Source organism: Podarcis cretensis (assembly GCF_951804945.1).
Source record: "Podarcis cretensis genome assembly, chromosome: 2".
NCBI lineage: Eukaryota > Metazoa > Chordata > Lepidosauria > Squamata > Lacertidae > Podarcis > Podarcis cretensis.
The window spans coordinates 56,395,444-56,415,860 of record NC_137171.1 but is presented as its reverse complement, the minus strand read 5'-3'; the positions used below and the strand labels follow the sequence as shown (position 1 = coordinate 56,415,860).

The window sequence follows — 20,417 nt, the reverse complement described above, 5'->3', positions numbered from 1 at the left end:
AACATAAAAAGCAAAAATTAAACGATAGAAAATCAAACATAACGAAAACGTAAAGCAATATCATACACAATGTTAGTGGCAAAAACGCAATGTGATCCTTTGGGACTTACATGCCACACTAAACCAAGGTCTAGTGTTGTGTGAATAAGCCTCCCCAAGCCTGCACAAAGCATCAGGCAAGTATTCTCTTCCCTTCCTCTGTTGTGCAGCCAACAGAACTTCTGCTGAGTTTAGTTTCGATTCCAGAAAATATTGGCTTAGCATTACACATGAACCTGGTATCCTGGTTTAAATCAATCCATGGTTAGTTTCCAAACAAGCCAACTTCAAACTATGGATTATGAAGCTGGCTTGTTTCACTAACCATTACTAGTTTCCAACCAGGATTGCTGGTACATATGTAATGCTAAGCTGAGTTAATTTGCAAGTTAAACTAAGCTCAGCGGAAGTCATACTCCTGGCTGGAGAAGGAGGAAAGTGATGTGAGTGAGTCTGACTCTTTGCTTGGGCTTGCGAAGGTTTGGCCACATAACATTAAACCATGGTTTAATGTTCTATGTAAACCAGACCACTCCATGATCAAAATCAAATCATTCTTGCCTTACTTTTTAAAAAAAGACAAAACAAAAAATCTAATTAATTGCACTAGAGAGAAGATTAATCAGTTTACCTGAATAACAGACCACAGGTTTTAAACTTATGAGTCATCTAGTTCAGTCTCAGGCATTTCTGTTTTTAAGATCTCTGTTAGAAGGACTTGGGTCTGTTCAAGATCCTGGATTGGCGGTGGTTGACACTGGTGTTCTAGACAGGCTATTGTGACTCACTTTAGCTCATCATATTGTAAGTCATCTTGCTCATGCTAAGATTCATACAGAAATATAAATAGACTGTTCACCAAAACTGCTGAATTTTTTTAAAAAGAAAAAGAAATAGGCACTAGTAATGTTAGATAGAACTAATCAGGATAACCAGGTATCTGTCAAGAGGATACGGCATCATATTAAGCTTAACACAAGCACAAATCATCACCAACATTCTTAATTCATGGAAGACAAGAGGCTGAAATTTAGCATGAGTAAAGAACAAAGAAGCCACTTGTATATGAGACAGAAGCCCCTACAGCAATCTTATAGCCCAATTCTGTAACTTTTCTACAACTTGTGCTAGACATTTTAGTTTGAACTACTAGTAAGAGATGGGCAATTTATCTTACAATCGCCACCATCCACTTACCTAGGGTAAGTATGCATGGAAAAAATAGATTGCACTACACAGCAAATATTACATCATCTGAGACTATGTAGTTGTTGATCAGTTCTGTAGCTTAGTCACACAATCATATCGTTTTTTAAAAAAAGATAAAGAATATAAATCACATAAAAACACTAGGGTTCTTTCCTTTAAGTTAAATAGTTAATGCAAAACTACTAACATTCTGAGGCAAAGCAACTTGCTAGAATTTTGTAACACACATTAGCTCAGAAAGTCATTGGCTGTCAAGTTCACATCAACTTGCTTCAGGCGAGTTCCCCCCCCCCCAACCTTGCCTACACCATTTTTTGCACCCTCCCCAGCTCTGGTACACTATATGCCACTTGCAGAATGTCATCCATTCCTCTCTTTTACACTGTAGCTGCAAGGACAACAGTTCTTGTATTACACAGATCATTAAAAATCTCTTATAAAACCTGCATTATTACTCCTAGGGCCCAAGCTGCGTGCATTGTATCTGGGCAGTAATAAGCAACTAACAGAGATCACGGATCCAAGGCGGATTATATTGTCCAATGACAATATTATCATTGGAGGATTCATTCACATGGTAGAGTGATGTCACCACCACTTCCTGACAACAGTAGGAAAGAAGGATCCCCACCATGATCCTAACACAGGCAAGTTCCTTCTTTACAGATGTCACTAATCTGGCAGTGCCCTGGGTCCAGGCAGAAGTGGCTTTCATGCTACAAAGGTAACACGTGAGCCCACTCTTGGGAATAAGAATCTGGAAAAGCTGGCAGCTAGCATCAGCTGAGCATCGTCTGGGACCCTGACCTCTAACAACAGCATGAGGATATCAACATATGTGCTAAGCAACTTCAGGTCTACAAAGGCCTTCACAACCATGACTATAATTGCACGGAGAAGAAAAATAGGACTGCGCACCCTTGCCCTGCCTCTACATCCATGCTAGCCTCTCTCCAATTCTGTCTCTGTGTTGGGGGCATGTCTGCAATGCAGGAGCCTGATGGACACGTGGGCTTTACCTGTGAGCCAGAAGGAACCAGGACAGTGTGACAGTCCTGCTCTCTTCCCTCACAGGCTTATTGCTGTGTGGTTCTGAATACCTGAACAGGTGAGTTGCCTCTGACCGAACCGAGGGTAGAAAAACCAGGGGCAGAGGTCTGGGGAAGCTACAGACCACAGCAGAGACTAGAATGCATGTTACATTCTCTAGAGTTAACAAAGCATCAAAACTGTTGTACTAGTCCTTGAATGGACCAGAAGGAGAAGACACGCACAACTTCTGCAGCTGGTTGGCTAGGTATGCATATGAATGCTGGCAAGTATTCATAGGCAAGCGTAGGTTGAGGAAGATGTTTCAGCGTTATCCTCGCCTTTTTAAGTAAAGGGCACCTTTAATCTCAAAGGCTGGACATGCAACCGTATCACACATGGCAATACTTTGAAACAAAGACTGCATTACAGCAGATCACTGAAAACCGTCGGACGTGAATCAGAGTATATCTCATAAAACAAGCTATGGCTCTTGGATCCTAGATCAAGTAGAAGAGATGCTAAAGATGAGAGGCAGGCGTCCTCCACAGTATTAGCAAGAAAAAGAAGTATTAGCAAGAAGAAGAAAAATAAATATGCCACAGAAGTTTCAGTACATTCTAAGCAGGAAAATTATTAATTTGCAGTGGAGGGATTTCATGGTCTTCAAACAATCTCGCACAGGTAGCAGGAAACTGTACTTAAATTAAAACTTGAACTGAGCTAATCCTTGCCTTGTATTCTCACCTTCATTATCATTATGATGCATGGTTACCAAAAACAAGGCCTGGACCTCCATGAACTTCAATATTTTAATAAGTATAAAATACCAGGTGTAGCAAAGTAGTAGTATGGTTTTTATCCCTGTTTATCCCCATTTTGTACTGCAGCTGGCTCAACTACGAGTAGCAGCTATAAAGAGGTGATAACCTGCCGGAAGAGTACATCGGAGAAACACTTTTAGCAGCTGATTCAAAACAAAAATGTGCTTATTCGGATATTGAAAACTCATTTGTGGAATTCAGTATCACAAGATGCAGTGTGGTCACTGGCTTAGACAGCTTTACAATGAGATCCAACAAATATATTTTGAATATGGAAGTCCTGTTTTAGTCTGCCAGTTAACAGACACTGGAGACAACGATCAAAAGTGGTATCTCCACAATATGCTCTTTTCTAAACTTCCCAGAGACATGGCTGGCCCCTGTTTGACTAGAAGACCTTTGATCTGCTCCAAGATGGTAATTGCTAGGGTCCCATGTACCAGTTTATCTGGAGGGATGAAACATGACTCAGTGGTACAGAATATGCTTTGCCTCAGGGAAGGCTCCCAGTTTTATCTGTAAGATCTCCAGTTAGCAGGATCTCACACAGCAGTGTAGGAAAGATCTCTGCCTGAGACTCTGGGCAGCCACTGCTTCTCAGCGTAATGGGCTGGATTGGCTAATGGTCTGACTCTGTATCAAGGCAACTGCACATGTTCATGCGGAGGTATGACACAATATGCAGCCTGAACATTAAATTTGTCCATTATAATGAGTAGACCTACATGGAGAACAGAACCTACTCTAACCCAAAATGAAATCAACTGCATTTCAAGATCCCATGGAACAAGAATCCCTGTTGGGGATGCTTAATGTCAACACTACATAAAACAATACTGATCTATTTATATAGAACTCTCTTATTTCCCTTTCATGGTGGCCAGTAGACAAAGAATTAATACTAGTTGTGTGTATATGTGTATATATGTATATGTATGTGTGTGTGTGTGTGTGTGTGTGTGTGTGTGTATGAACTTGTTTTTGTATGAAATTGTTTTATGCTTGTTTTCATTGCTAATGCACTTCAAGAAGAAGTGACAAGACTATCCTGGGGCCAGAAGAAGCATTTACTGGATCAATCTTCATTAGTCTAAGATGGAGGTCTTTTCCCTCCTCAAATCTCTGGTATGGTTGCAAAACTACGGCTAAAATTTATACAACATTTCCTTGGCTTATTCTGTTAGAATGGGAAATTGGGGCTTCTTTATAATTCTGGAAATTGTCTAAACCACATCTTGAGCCCCTCCTCATTCCTTCCCACTACTTTTTAAAATAATAATAATAATAATAATAATAACTCATCTGTTGCAATATTTTTAGATGACTTGACTTGGGTGTGAATGTCTTGGGAAAGGATGGAAACAAAGTGAATTTCATGTCAAACTGCTTACTTTTTCTTGTCTTTGTCCTTCTTCAGTGGCTGCTGTGAAGTGGCTTGCAGAGACTGACACTGCAGGGTTTCAACTGCCACTTTCCTCCTGTTGAATGCGTTCATCTCCTCCTCCAGCTCTCTTCTCTTCTCCTCCACTTTCCTCTTCTCTTCCTGATGCATTCTTTTTAGATGTTCAAACTTCTCATGCAGCTGGCCAAAGGAGGGGAGGAAAAAACCCAGTCAGCGCTGCCTCCACTAGCAGGAAGTAGAACCCAATCCTGACCTACAGCAGGGCACTCCCATCCAAGCAAGTGTGTCCTACAGGTCACCACAGAGGGCAGAGTTAAACCCTAATGAGAAACACAGGTGTCCCTTCTGGATCCAGCACTGCTCTGATTAACATCTACGTAATGGATCCATGTGGGATGGACTAATTCTGCTTCTCAATACACCTGCATACCACCATGGGAAGAATAATCTGCCTGACTTGTGCGGGCTCTTTCCACAGACATCAGTGGAGGGACCACTATAGTGAAAACAGCAATTCCTCCACTCCATTAATATATGGCCTGGCCCATAGTTCCAGCTGAAGAACAAAGGTTTACAATTATTTGGCACCCACTTGCCTCACCTTCAGGTGTCAGATTAGTCCCCTGTGCTCCTGAAGGATAGCAACATGCCTTCATGATTACAGTGGTGCCTTGTGTTATGTACTTAATCCGTTCTGGAGGTCCGTTCGTAATAGCAAACTGCTCATAACATGAGGCGTGCTTTCTCTAATGGCGCCTCCCACTGCTGCTGTGCCGCCGGAGCGCAACTTCCGCTCGCATCCCGGGGTAAAGGTCGCAACAAGGGGCATCTACTTCCAGGTTAGTGCAGCACATAACTCACAGCATTCGTAAGGGGGATGGTACGTAACACGAGGTGCCACTGTAGTTGAAAGGTTTCTTTTACAAAAAATGAAGCAGCTCATAGCTAGGGTAAGATAATGCTGGAGGTATGACTTGGATGCAGTCATTTTGGGATTGTTTCATCTAGGTTTTAGATACTGAAAGCCCTGGAGCAATAAACCTTAATCTTAATAAATTCAAATACAACAATTCAGAAGTTTTAAGACTTTCCTCCACAACCTTCATATAAAATAAAAGGTTGAGCCAGCATAATAAACTGGCAGTAGTTTCTCACACACAAAAAGTAAGGTATATACTACCACAAGGTAGTCAACAGCAATAGATTAGATGGCCTTTAAAAATGGATTAAACAAATTAGGGAGCAATCCTAACCCTCTAATGCATTCCCCACAGGATGAATGTCCCTTTAATGCTCCCAGAAGGATGTGGCTGCTCTTATCAATGGAGGCAGAATGCTGGATTTGACAGGCCTCTGTTGGATCCAGCAAGGAAGTTCTCATTTTCTTTGCTTCTCAGTGTTGGAATATTGTAATTGTAGTGTCATAGGTATACACACTCACACTCACCCCCACCCACCACCCATTAACTTATGGCCATATGAATCTGTGGCCCAGATTCCATTCTCTGCCACTCACTTCTCTCTCCTTTTCTTTCAGTTCCAATTCTGTTTCCTTGACCTTGTTCACAAACATTTGCCTCATTTCTTCCTCTTTCTTCTGCAACTCACAGAGGAATTCTTTTCTCTTGGTCTCATAGGTTTCTTGAAGGCTGGTTAAGACACAAAAGACACACAAACCTCAAATCACTTAGACGTTAAAAGGTGATGAAAAACAACAGAAGACAATAAGCAGCTATAAAGCTACACCTACGTACATGTGTTGCGCAATGCATGTGTCAAAGAGGGAGGCGGTGAGGCAGTAAGGACATGACACATTACTGTCATCCTGCTTACGAGAGTGCCCCAGATTCTGACAGAACTTGCAGCCTTCACACACCTGTGCAGGTATTCCAGCGGAAAGCAAGAATGGAGAGGATGATGCTCTCTCACCTGAATGGCTGGCTGTCAGGATCAGTATCTTTGAAGCCCATTTCTTCTAGCTTACACCGCCTGTAAAGTTCGTAGTGGCGAGTGTGAGTTTGCTCCCGCAGATCTTCCATGTTGACACGGATCAACATCTCTCGCAGCTTTACAAAGTCACAGTGGCTTTCATTCTCAACTGAGCAAATGAAGAGAAGGAGCATAGCCATTGTGAAAAAATGGATGGTTTATACCAGGGGTCAGCAAACTTTTTCAGCAAGGGGCTGGTCCACTGTTCCTCAGACCTTGTGGGGGGCCGGACTATATATTTTTTTTTTTGGGGGGGAATGAACAAATTACTATGACCCACAAATAACCCAGAGATGCATTTTAAATAAAAGGACACATTCTACTCATGTAAAAACATGCTGATTCCGAGACCGTCCGATTTAGAAGGTGATTGGGCTGGATCCGGCCCCCAGGCCTAAGCTTGCCTACCAATGGTTTATACACACCAACTTGACCCAAATTCCTGGGTTTTTCTTTGTTGGTGTAACATTCTAAGCAGAATTGAAGGAGTGTTTCCTCTGTTAAGAGGAGGACAGCTTCGTGCCGTCCGATTAGCAATCCTAAGCAAAATTTACTCAGAGATAACCCTTGTGTACAAAAGGGGCTTACTCTTTAGCAATTGCATTTCGGATTGCTGCCTCTGTATAAATAAATATGGAATGCAGGATATCATCCATATTATTGTTATGGTGATTTATTGTTTTAGGCTTGTTTATTTGGAAGCAGGAAATGATTGTGTCTGGTACTTATTTGAGTGAAACCGGTTTTTTTTAAAAAAAAAATGTTTTTCATTTCTTTATTATGGTATTTATATACCACTAGCTTCTAACAAAAATATTGTGGTGGTACACACCAAAAAAGTAATATAAAATCATCAAAATATCATAAAATAAAAAATACAGAACCAACAGAGAACTGAATAAATTTTCTAAAAATACCTGATGAAACAAAAATGTTTTTAACAGATAAACACCAGAATTTTAGGAGCCTGTCTAATTTAATCAGGAACAGTCTTCTAAAACTACTGGTGCCACTATGCTTGAAAGCCTTGGTTTAAGGAGCAGCTTAGTGAGCATGTAGCATGAATTTGTGGCGACCATGAGGGTGTTTTTGTATCCTTGTATTCAACTATATTTTAATTGTGTATTGATGTATTTATTGCATTATTACTATCTGCTTTTGATTTATATTAATAGATCACCTGAAGTATTGTTCAATTGTTTTTGTATTTATATATAATTTATTTTTAATGTATATATGCAATGGTTTTATAAATGCATTAATTGTATTGTAAAATCACTTTTGGATTCTTCATAGGAAGCAATTAATAAATGGAAAAATAGCAACAGCATCTGTTTTTAATACACTTTGCTATCTTTGGGAACCATTTTCAGCTCAACTTTGTTGTAGGAAAATCAGCTTACAAAAACAAATGTAAAATAAAACACCACAGAGCCCTGCCAGATCAGCATGCATATTTTTTGTGTGTGCTTTTAAAGCCCCCCCCCCCCCCCCCCGGGAACATTTCCACAGATACTGCAACTGACAAATAATCAGTAAAAATAAAAAATGTATAATGACACAATAAAATACCAGCCTAGCAATGAAAACAGAGAACAGCCATCAAAATAAACTGCCAGGTGCTAAAAATTAGATGGTGCCAAGCACAAGTAGGAAAAAAACCTAATTGTCATCTAAAGGTGACATGACAGGAATGTTCCTTATGAAAGAGGACTGTGACATTTCCTGGAGCTGAGGGCAAGCTGACTTTGGCATAAAACTGAACATTAGTAAACTAGCCATTGGGCTAGTCATACTCTGGGTAGGTCTACTGGAATTAATGGTCCATTAGTCATGTCCATTCATTTCAATGGTTTACTCCGAGTATGAATAATGATGACTACAGCCGATACAGCTACAAGAACAGGAAACCATCAAGGAAAGTTTACACAACACTGTCAAGAGGCTTGGCTTCCGACTTACCTTGTACCACACCCCAAGGATATTGGCGAGCCCTCACCATTTTATTTCCAACCTTTACCTCTTCTGTGCTTCCTACAACAGCGAACGGCAGATGAGCCTAAAATGACACATAACCATGGAATTCAGTGCAAAATATAAAATGTCATTTGCGCCCTCAGCCTCAGTTCAACTCCTCATAGCACAGAATCACATTTCCCACATCTGTGGTATTGGCATTTTTGCTGACAGCAGAAAGAAACTTATTCTGAAAAATCTTCTGCTGTTACACTAAAACAAGACAAGGGGGGGGGGGCTAGCATTTTCAACTATAAGCCAAGAACTGAAGATTTCACACAGTCACTTTCTCCATGAACAACCTTTGCCAAAAGGAATGCTTTTGGGTAGATTATATATTCCATATTCCACGTGACTCTTCATTGCTCAGATGTATACCATCACGTTGCTTGCTCAGGGCTTCCACAGATGGGACTCATGGGGTGAATCACGACTATTAAATAACTGTAGGCAAGCTACTGACCAAGCAACAGGTTTTGCCTCAATGACTTCTTATATCTGAGATATATGAGTAATCATATTGATCTACCCAACAGGGTCTTTATATGGACGCAACTCAAGGTGAAAGAAAGAAAGAAGGAAGGAAAGTACTCTGGATGTCTGGTATTCCTACTCACTCAGCTTCCACAATCCACAGCTTATTCAGGTATGGGAAGAGGCAACTTGTAGAGCCTGTCACATCCACAGTATGTTTAGAGATAGCATTGCAAATTCACTCCCCATTCCAAAAATGAATGTGAAAGGGATGTTCCAGATCTCTACTCTGTCTGGCACTGTATGCTGGTATGAAGTTGACCATAGTGCAAGCTTAAGAAAGAGGCACTTTAAAAAGAGTGTCCAGTTCAGGTAATTGGATTGTGTAGGACTATTTGTGTACCACATTTCAGCATTCTATTTTTTGGGAAAGTACTAAGTAATTTTGGTAATACCCATGAGTATTTATTGTATATGATGATAGCTGTGACAGAAAAGTTTGTTTTTGCTAGGGCTGGTTGGGTCCCTAAGTATTTTCTTTTTCTTTTCCCCATGCAAAAAAAAGGGTTAATGTATGACAGCCTCTGACTGGCCGTTCAGGGTAGGGAATTGAAAAGGAGAGGATTTGGAGAGAGGGAGGAGGTTTTGGAGTAGGTTGGGATTGAGAGTGGGAGGATAGGCAGGAAGAGAGGGAGTGAGAGTTGGTTCTGGGTAAAAGCATCCACTCTGAGGAAAATATCACAAGCTAGAGAAAGGAGTCTCTGAGCTTAGTGTGAAGGACAGTGTATGGTGTCCTGTAAGAGTAATTAGGCCAGGGATTAACTGGGAGGCTGAGACAGGAAAAGTAGAGGCTGTAAAGAGACAATTTACTTAGGTCTCATTCCAGTCAGGAGGGGAGAGAGTCTTCTAGTAAGAGAAGACTCCCAAACCAGTGAAACCTTGGGTCTATTACTTGGAGTACCTCAGGAGTAGGGTTGTCTAAGGGGTGTGTAACTAACAGAAAGTACCACCTTGTTAAGAACCAAAGTATTAAGTTAAGAACCAAAGTATTAAGTTAAAAACCACAGTATTAAGTGTGAAACAACTGAGAAAACCTTGAAGTGAAATAACATTGTAAACTGAAGTATCCTAAGTTTTATCCACTTGAGTCATAAACTTCCTTGTTAAATAAAATCGTTATTGTTTATTTGAACAAATCCTGCCTGAGACTCCTAATTATTAAGTTTTACCTCACGTCCCCCACAAGATAATCTGGGGTAGTTTGAGGGAATTCGTGGAAGTGGTGTTCTGTGAGGTAGGCGCACTCTATTTTTAAGTGAGTATGCCCCAACGGCACCAGGGGAAAAAGGGCCGTTGCGCCGTCGCAAAAGCCAACCCAACTAAAGATCCCACTGTTTCCTTATACAGCAAGGAGTGCTCCACTGAGAAATGGGAGTAATAGCACCAAAGCACCACTACAAACTGAGTCTACCAGTTCACACAATCTTCAGTTTTGATACGTGACTGCTATCAATACAAAACTATAAAAACTTGTTGTAGTAAGCACATTACTCACATTCATCACAGAGTTAATCTCAGCCACAGCATCATCATCCGTGGGGAACTGATAGATCTGGACTCCATTGCTAACCAGTTCGCTCATGATCTTAATCTTAAACTTGTGCAACTCGCTCTTGGAAATGGTGTCAGCTTTGGCAATTATAGGGATAATGTTCACCTGCAAAAGAAATAAAACCAATGGAAGTATTTCCTCCCCAAAGAGTTTTGGAGGCCTGTCATTAATTGCACTGTGTTAGGGATACTAGGCTCCCCCAACTTCATTTGTATAAGCACATTAAATTAGGTCTCCGCTCTTCTTTAATATCCCGTTGCCACCAATCCACTCATTTCAAAACCTCCTAGTAGTGTGTATAGTTGAAATTAATTAAGTTAGCCCTGTTCATTCATTTCAATAGGTCTACTCTTGAGTAAAAGCTAGCTGAATAGAAGCTGTCTGGAGCACCAGCTAAGAGCAGAATGTTGCTTAGCATTGTGAATGCAAGTCTGTCACATCAAACAGTTGAACTAGTAAGTGTTACCACTCAGGCATGGAGTATTTAGCCACCCTCGGCCACAATGTATTCTCTTGCATTCAGATATCCAAGGAAATTTACATTATTCTTCCAAGTATTATTAATGTATGCACAGTCATACCTCAGGTTACAGATGCTTTAGGTTGATTTTTTTCGGGTTTCGGACTGCCAAAATCCGGAAGTACCAGAACGCGTTACTTCTGGGTTTCAGTGGTTGCGCATGCACAGAAGCGCTAAATCACGCTTTGCGCATGCGCAGAAGCACCAAATCGCAACCCGCACGTGCGCACATGCACAGTTGCGGGTTGCGAACGTGCATCCTGCACGGATCACGTCTGCAACGCAAGTGTCCACTGTAGTATGATTAGGGCCTTCAAAGTAAAGCAAGAGGGAAAAAAGAACTATTCTGAGTGAAGTCAATCTGACACAATTAAATCTAACCAGTGTCAAAAAATTGACTTTCTATCACAAAAATCTATTTTTTTTTTCTGAGGCCTTGCAGTAAGTCAGCTAGCTTGGAGTTGTAGTCCAAAACATCTGGATGAACAAGACTGTACCATGGGTATAAAGTAAAGCAGAGATCTACTTTGATCTGCTCTAATCCTGTCTGATAACAGTAGTTTGCTTTCAAGAGGCAAAGGAAGAGAGATTTTGGCCAGGATTCATAACCCCCTCCATACAAACAGAAAACACACAATGTGTGTGAATAATACTTCCATTCCATGGCAGCCCCTTGAACCTCTTGGGTGCAACTCTGGGAGCTCCCTGCCTCAGGTAAGACTTTAAACAGGTTGTAGGTATTGTATGCTACTGTTGGAAAAGAGCATGTTGTGCTTTAGATCTAAGCCTCCCCTTGCTTTAATTTCCTGGCAGGCTTTGTGAACAAATGGAATTTATAAGCAACTGGCAGCCAATTAAAATGTTGTTATTTCTTAAACCTAATTGCTAAACCATGCATTCACTGATTCCAGCAATTAGCTTGAAGAAATGCAGAGGTGCTGGGTTTTTTAAAAGGTGAATTTATGGGGGGGGGGGAGCATGGATGTGTTCCAAAAAGAACAGAGAAGCACGCTCTAAAAAAGCAGCATGAAAAAGCAAGCCAGGCAACTTCAGGGAAATTGAGCTTAAAGTTGAATGCCTGGTGGCCCACCAACACACAAGTTCTTGAGTGACAATGGCTTTTCCATGTCTGCCTACAGAACAAAATTCCCACAAATTCTATTTGCATTGAATTGGCAGGTGCATGGCTTACTGCTCTTTTGCTGCAACAAAGCACTGTCAGGGTCATCAAGAAGACACAGTTGTCAGTGCTGGCCTGGATTAAAATAACTGCAAAACTAGTCTGTTCACCCAAAGGAGGCTTTAGGCTTGTTTTTCCTTAAACAGCAGCTTCCCTCACACCTTCAGTGCAAACTGCTTTGGAAAAGAAAGAGTTGTAAAAGCAGTTTGTGATCTAGCTTGAGAGTCAGCTGCTGAAAAGAGTAAAATGTGCCACTTGGCTGACCCAAGCCAATTGTGCAAGCCCACTCAGTTCTTTGGAGCCCAGCCACCATCTCCCATCACTATATTGTGAATTATAGAGCAAGCTGGACAACTTTTCATTATCTTGGGATTTCTCTTAAAATATCCCCACAGGTAATCAATCTGTCCTCGCAAAACTGCATCCAAAATTGCATCTTCTTGACCTTCACTCCCAATTCCATTCCCAGAGCTGGAAACAAAGCTAGAATCTCTCTTCTGAATTATCAGGTGAAGCCACCACAAGGAAAGAGCAAGCATGGAATGAGATTAAAGATATGCAACATCAGCATGCTAAAAATCGAAGCCAACATAATAAAACATACATGTATCATAAAAGCCCTTTTAGAAACAGGTGGTTTTCCAAAACAGAGCTGTACTTTACTGCGCCAAAATGTATGCTGAGTTAAGATAAAGGGGTAAATGAGATAGGGTTGGATACTTTTAACTTGTGAGTGTCAAGATATGAACGGCTAGACATGGTGCAATCTCAGCCATCTATTATTTAATGTAGTAATTCAGCTTTGAAGACCATTTTTGGCTGTCTGGAAGTAATCAGATAAAGTAGGCAACAGATCCTTTGGTTATGACTTCAGCGGCACCCCAGTGCATGATGGGAGAGAGAACTGCGGAGAATGATCCTCCACCCTGGAAAAGCCTGGTGAAGTCATTTGGATGAACCAGATACATTAATATCACAGGAAACCCAGACAGTCTACCCAGTGTCTGACATCACCATGCTGACATTGCAGAGTTGTTGAACAGCTGCCCCCCTCCCCATCAATGCGTAGCCAGTTCAGATGCCTACATCTTTGCTAAGCAGATGTTTGATCTCAAGCCAATGTAGTATCCAAGCCACATCTGAATCAGGAGCAGCTCTCGGAAAGGGACAAAGAGCAAGTTGGAAATTGAGAGCATTATTTCCTACGTATCCCACAGACCTGGGTTCTGAGGTTCAGACTACACTTAATCATAACATTTTCTTTACCAAGGCACTCCATTCTGAAAAATTAGGATACCTCTCTGGCCACCAGAAACATACTGTTTATTATTATATTAATATTTATGCCCCTGTAAAGAACTTCCTGTGAGCTGTAATGAAAGAGAACAAAACATGACAAAGTTCTGCAATGGAAGCACACAATCCTAGTTAGCCACTTGTCTTTCTACTTGTTATTTCTACTATTTTATTGTCAGCCCCATGCTTTGAGATCTCGATATCTTAAATACTGACTTCATATGCCAACAAAGACTAAACTGGAGCTATCAACCAGACCTTAATGTTTACTTGGGATTGATTCTCTCTCTCTCTTTTTTTCTATTACATATGCATACTTGAGCATTATACACATATGAATCTGATTAAATATCTATGCATGCAGGATTAAGGATTCTGCCAGTGTCAGAAGTGGTTGCTGGGGGGTGGGGTGGGGATATAGTATAGCCTCCAAACAGCAACACACAAAAGTAGTGGGCAAAGCTCAGCATATGAAGCTCAGGATTCAAGCTGATGGAGCCAAAATATATAAATGACTCATCTCTATTCCTCAGCAGATGCGGTGTTCCAATTAATCCTTAGCAAAGTATATCATTTGGTCATTTAAAATGTTTTACGTTCTTAAAGTTAAAAAGGTCACCCAATAAAAATGTGAACTTTTTTGTTTTGAACATGAATCCTTTCACGTGAATGACCTTTGCCCTCTGCCTCAAGCTCTCCTCACAGCATGGACTTCAGAAGACTTGCTTTTTCACTTTGAACATCACACACCTAGTCATCAGCTAGGAGGAGAGTTGGCTGGCTGAGCACATGCTGCATGGAAGCAATTATCAGCATTGCTAAGATGGTCTACATCTGGCTACAGCCACAAATGGTTGCTGCCTTATTGAACTCACCAGAACAATGCATCCCAATGACTACTGCATCAGAACAACTGCCGTTAACACAAACTGATTTACGGCGTTGACCATCTTCTTATAACTTCTGTTAAGTTGTTTCCTACACACAATAGTCAGGGCTGTCTTACTTTAAGCAGAACAGTGATACGTAAATTCCATAAGCCTACAGGATTTCCTTCCCCTAACCTATTTCCCCAATCCATGCATATCTCAGCACTGTTGATGCACTCTGGATTGCTCAAAGAGAGACATTCACAACAACAAATTTTATAACGCTGAAGTGGCCTAGAATGAGTGTAATGAAGTGGGAAGGATAGTGTCTAAGGCAACTGCTGAGAACAGGGAGTCTTTTACCTCCTTGGCAGAAGAAGTGAATAAACATTTATATTTATTGATTTAGACCATTTCTATGCCTCTTAATATTTTAAAACAATCTCTAAGTGGCGTACAGAAAACTGAAGCAAATAAATTAAATTACACAGTGATTGGTGGTTGAAGGCGCCAACCAAAGCTTGTACTTAATTGAAAGTCAATGCTCGTAGGACGTGTGAGGTAAAGCACATACCTTACTATCCAGCTTTTTCATGGTTACCAGATCCAAGGACTTCAGCGAGTGACCAGTTGGAGTGATGAAATAAAGGCAGACATGGATTCTTGTATCATGATAATTAAAGAGGGAACGCCGGATTTTGAGCTCTTCTTGTAAGTAGTTTTCAAACTGCGTGTCAATGTAATCTACTATCGGCCTGTAACTAAAAACGAATTCCATTAGCAACCTGAATGCTAAAGTTAACAAAGGATGACTGGGTACTTTCAAGGATGCTGTGAAAGAAATGGCCAAATCTCCCCCATCTGCCAAGATTTGATAAGAATTCAGTGCAAGAGATGTTAAAAACTTTTAGTGCTAACTGATGACAGGTTACCTCATGAGGTAAAGCTAAAATTAGGCAGAAGGTGGTGCGTACACAAGAAGTGAAACTGGAAATAAGGCCAAAAGCACTTCTGGGGGGAGGGGTGTTATGCTAATGAGTGGAACTTGATAACTTTGTTATAAAGCAGAAGTGATAACACGAAACCACAGTTACTCACTACACACTTGAGTTATAACCAAGGATTTTCACACTGTTCATATGTCAAGTGAGCATCCAATGGCAGCTCATTTACGGAGTTCACAGAGTTAGTTGGGTTAGTCACCATCTGTCAGATGAACCAACCGTACAGAGTGGTTGCAAGGCTAAAATACTGTTCCACACTCCCCGGATGAAGGTCAGGATACAAATATAACTAAGAAATACATAATTAATGTATAATACAATAAATATTTGAGAGGCATTTACTCAATTCATTACCCACCCTTCACCATAAGGTCCCAACTGGTGGGTATTTATTTATTTTTTTGCAACTAGTTTTCCTCATGGCTGAGGAAAACCACAAGCTACCCTGAAAAGTAAAAAATCGGTAAGAGATTTGATCCTTACAAACTAAAACGCTGAAGTTTTAAACAAGTGTTTTCAGTTACACAGCCTAAAAAGGATTATCGGGGTTTAAAAAAAAAGTGTGGGAGAAGAAAAAGAGCATGGGAGGGGGGTGCCAAGTCTGCATTACATTATGCATCTTTTACTCAGACATCAACTGTCCTCATCTACTTGTTTCAAAGAATGGAAGCCAGAGAAGGGTGGGGGCTACATGCAAAGTGATAGGGTCACAAAGGAACAGAGAAAGCACTGATTGTTTATCATCTGCCCAAAAAGAGAAGAGCAGCCCTGTTGGAGCAGGTTAAAAGGTCCGTCTAGTTCAGCATCCTGTTTCCCACAGTGAACAACCAGATGCTTCTGGGAAGCCCACAAGCATGACTGAAAGACCCTCTCCTGTTGATGCTCAGTGCCATTATGGACCTAGGATTCCTTCCTCCAAATTGTTATTTCCCTCACTCTGGATGAGGCACAGCAGCCGCCATTTTGCAAATAAGTCAGGGCAAAACTTAAGAACCAATTAGCTTACTGTTCAGAGCAATGGGAGGATAGGCAGAAACAGTTAATGGAAGAGAGGAACAGCACCTCAAGTGTCAATCTAGGTGTAACCCACCGAGTTGAGTAATCAATAATCAATACAGCTGGTATGTCCAAAGGCCAGAGGTTCAGGGTCAACATTCAGTACATAATGTCCTACCAAGCCCAACTGTGAATGGGATAAGCTGAGTAAATCATTGTGTCCTAAGCTGCCCATTGTTAACCTGGTGCCCTCCACATGTTGTGGGCCACAATTCCCATTGGCCCCAGCGAGTGATGGGAGTTGCAGTCCAAAATGACTGTGCTGGCTGAGGTTGATGGGAGTTGTAGTCCAAAACATCTTGAGGGAACCAGGTTGGCGAAGGCCGCCCAAAGCAGCTGATCACATTATGCATGGCCACTCTCATGTGAGGCCCAGCATATTCCCAAGACATTACATTCCTTTACATGTCAAAGCGCTGCAGGCTTTTCTGCACCAAATCGGAAAGTGACTTGCCTTTCATCTTTATTGATCTGATCCCCAAACCCCACAGCATCTACAATGGTTAATTTCAGGTGGACGTTGCTTTCCTGCAAGTCGTAAGTCCGTGGCCGCAAGCGAACAGCGTGCTCATAGTGACTGGCTTCTTCGGTCTCAAATGTTGTATTGAAGAGAGTGTTCATCAACGTTGACTTCCCAATGCCAGTTTCACCTGAGAAATTCCAGAAATAAGGAGATGCATCATTGTCTTTTTCCCCGCTAAATATTTCTCATGATTTCAGAACAAATGGATTTCAGGGAGTTCGCAATAAAGACCCTTTGATTTGTCTACAGCTTTCTCCCCAAAGGCTTCTAACAAACAAAACAAACCTTCAGTATGTGCAACTCCTCAATCTCTGTTAAAACACAGATGGTGTCTCCCACCTCCCACCCACTTCCTTTGTTTTAGGAGCAAAAGGCAGTATTAATAGCATGAGGCAATATCCTTTCTATAAACATGCCACTTTCTTTTAAGTTCGATCCTCTGTGCTGCTAAGCAGCCACGGGCTAGCATTGCTTTTCCAGACATAAAACTGAAAAGAGCAGCGAGATGTGAAGACTAATAAGGGAAAGGTTTACAGAATGTCAACACGATCTCTCCGCAACCCTATAGGAAACTTCCAATGTTCTAATTATGGGCAAACTCCCCTTGAGAGATCATGAATCAGTGTGGAATAGTGTAATAATTTCAATCTAGTCTGGATATTTGACAGATGGCAGAGCACCAGAAACCCCTGGGCTGGTGTATGATGCAAGGACATGTTGCAAGGAGAGCTGGCAGAGCAAATGGGAAGTGAAGCAGGGAATACTTGCTCCTGGCTATGGCTGGCGGCTACCCAAGCTTGTGAAATAGTGGAGCTGTTTTGTCAGAGAGGCAATGAAGTGTGGGTATATTTTGAAACATGAGTTAACAGAAAGCTTTCGAGGCTGGCCCAGTCCCATTAGTAACTGAGATTCTATCAAGACATTCCAAGCCACAGAAAGGGTCTTTATATATTTCTTTTGATTTATGGCCTTTAACCTTAATCCTTCCTGCTTGCCCATACAGCTGCCTACACAACTACAGTATATGCTTAGTCTTCCTGTCAGAATCAACGTCGATCACCTTTATTTTGTTACATTAATCTGCGGTGAATGGAGAACAGAGAAAGGAATTCAGCATTATTGGGGGTTTCCTTAAAATCAAGGTCAAATATCAAGGTCAAGGTCAAATATCCCAATTCCATCGCTCTGTTTCTTTAGGTCCCACCACAATTATGATCATTTGCTCCCCATTTGTTCTAGTACAGAAAATAAATGATGCTTCCCTGGTTAAATAACTTAGCTGATTAGAAAGATGTGATGTGAAAAACAAGGGGAAGGGGAAATATACCAATGAGTGTGACAAAATCACACAGAAGTTTTTGTACACACCTATAGCTCTCAGCAGAGACCTGGAGTATATTAAATTCTCTCCTGAGCTATTTTACTAAGCAGAAACCATGAGCACATAGAACAAAGTATTTAAAAGTATTTTCCAATACTCGCCAGATTGGACTGGGAAAAATTATAATTAGCACAATAAGCATTTATAGAATTTTTGCTGCAACTAAATCTGCAAAAAGAAAAGCAAGAATTTGGCCTTGTAGGTTGCCTTCTGGAGACCAAAACCTGTTCCCCAGCAATCATATGCATGTTTCAAAAATTAAAACAAAGATCAAAGGCCCCAATTATCATTGCCAGAAGCAAATTATTCCTATCCGATTCCAATCTAACCACTGTAACTTTAATGCTCCCTGTGAAAGTCATAAGATAGGGGAGACAACTCTATCAAACTATGGAGGAGAAGGCAAACAAGCAAGGCAGCAGCTTCAGCAACAACATATGGTGCAAGCCACCTAATCCTGTATTCACCGAGTTTTATTCTAAGAAATGGTTGAATCTCATAGGAGCAGGTCCAGCCATTAGAAATGCAAGCTACTTGAAAATCCAGCTTCTTAACATGACTTTTTCACAGTTGTGAAAGCAATGTAGAAGTCATGGCCTTCATCAATATCACATGAAACCCAGTCATATAGAAAGCAAGCAAAGCCCTTACCTCACTAAAAAGAAAAAAAGGGTGAATGGTGTTGAAATCGTATTAGTAGTTTTAGCCTTGCCTCAACAAAGTACATTACATCTCAAATTTGGGAGATTCAGCTCTGCGCATCAGCCATGGTATAAGGTGTTGGGACTGTTCTATTAAGGCAATGGGGAAGCCACCCACCAAACTCAGCCTGCCCTCATTCAGCCCCTGCCTGCCTGCCTGCTTACTTACGACCAGACCAGGAAGGAGGGTAGCTCAGCCTGTCATTGGCTCTGACTCCACCTACTGCTAGGGCTCCCTTCTTTCGACCCCACTAGTCCAGTCCCAATGGGCACCCGCCACCATGGGCAGAAGGCTGTGGTTTGAAAACAGTGCCTGAAAAACACCAGGTCAAATTCTTTGTCCATCTAGCCTAGGAGAGCTACTGTCAGAGTAGATGAGGCTGAGATCTCTCCTGACCCTTTTAACTGGAGACACCAGGGATTGAGCCTGGGACCTTGTGTGCATACAGAGCACGTGTTCTTCCACTAAGCAACCGGCTCCCCCAGGCTTCTAACAAGTTGGTTTCTTCTACGTGTTGTTTTTGTCCAAGTGCCTTTCTCGTTTGCAGTGCACACTTTACTCACCCACACAGAGGATGTTGAAGCTGAAGCCTTGCGCTACAGATTTGCTGACAAGCTGATCAGGAAGACTGTCAAATCCAACATGGCCTCCCAGAGCGAGATTCCGTTTCTCTTCATTCTGCAGGGGGGAGAAAAAAGAGAATGCTATTATTTAGCAGGGGTTTTCTGAAAGGAGGTTAGCAGAAACTGGAGACTGGGTGAAAAATCTAAAAGCCATAAACACACTACCATTTCCCTTGAAGCCAAGCAGACTCCCTAGTCACAGAAGCAATCCTAGCGCTGCCCACACAGAGGTTTATTATGTTTTTATATGCCACATTCCAGACATACTGGTAATTATAGTCAAGCATCAGAAAAAGAAGGGGGGGAGAGAGAGAGGAGAGAGAGAAACTCTCCCTGATCTAACAAGGAATCGTCTTAAAGAGACAGGAGGCTTCAACTGTGAAGCCATTTCAAAAGGAAAACCAACACACAATCGGATCCGGCAGCTTTCACTGTGCAAAGGAGTGGCGGGGGAGGGAAGAGGCAAATTCGCATGTTTTATTTATTACTTCTTAATCCTTTCATTTTCTAAAGTCTCCTGCATCTGAATCGTGTTAGCCAAGGGGAGCAGCTTTGGGAGCCCTTGATCTGTTTCCTTTGAATCTGCCATAAGCAGCTTTGTTCACCCGCACTCCTGAAGGGGGGCGCGAAGGTGGTGGGGGCTGCACATCACTCACCTCGCCATCTGCG

The 20,417-nt window shown here is 41.6% G+C and overlaps 1 protein-coding gene across 5 annotated transcripts in view; it reads right to left on the bottom strand.

Moving 5' to 3' along the window:
- The window catches only part of SEPTIN8 (septin 8), a gene marked incomplete at its 3' end in the record, with an annotated part of 53,225 nt that overhangs the window by 12,056 nt on the left and 20,752 nt on the right, over window positions 1-20,417 (bottom strand). For 3 of the 5 annotated variants that reach the window (XR_013836418.1, XM_079967987.1, XM_079967989.1), the window contains exons 2-9: window positions 19,689-19,803; window positions 16,974-17,169; window positions 15,034-15,220; window positions 10,538-10,699; window positions 8,455-8,551; window positions 6,433-6,601; window positions 6,020-6,152; window positions 4,493-4,683 (exon numbers count right to left, since the gene is read on the bottom strand). Coding sequence is in view for 4 of the 5 variants with exons in the window: in XM_079967987.1 (XP_079824113.1) it covers window positions 4,493-4,683; window positions 6,020-6,152; window positions 6,433-6,601; window positions 8,455-8,551; window positions 10,538-10,699; window positions 15,034-15,220; window positions 16,974-17,169; window positions 19,689-19,803 (1,250 nt within the window). Of the gene's footprint in view, window position 1; window positions 3,208-4,488; window positions 4,684-6,019; window positions 6,153-6,432; window positions 6,602-8,454; window positions 8,552-10,537; window positions 10,700-15,033; window positions 15,221-16,973; window positions 17,170-19,688; window positions 19,804-20,417 lie in introns of those variants that run through there. The other 2 variants (XM_079967988.1, XM_079967990.1) reach the window with 2 other exon arrangements.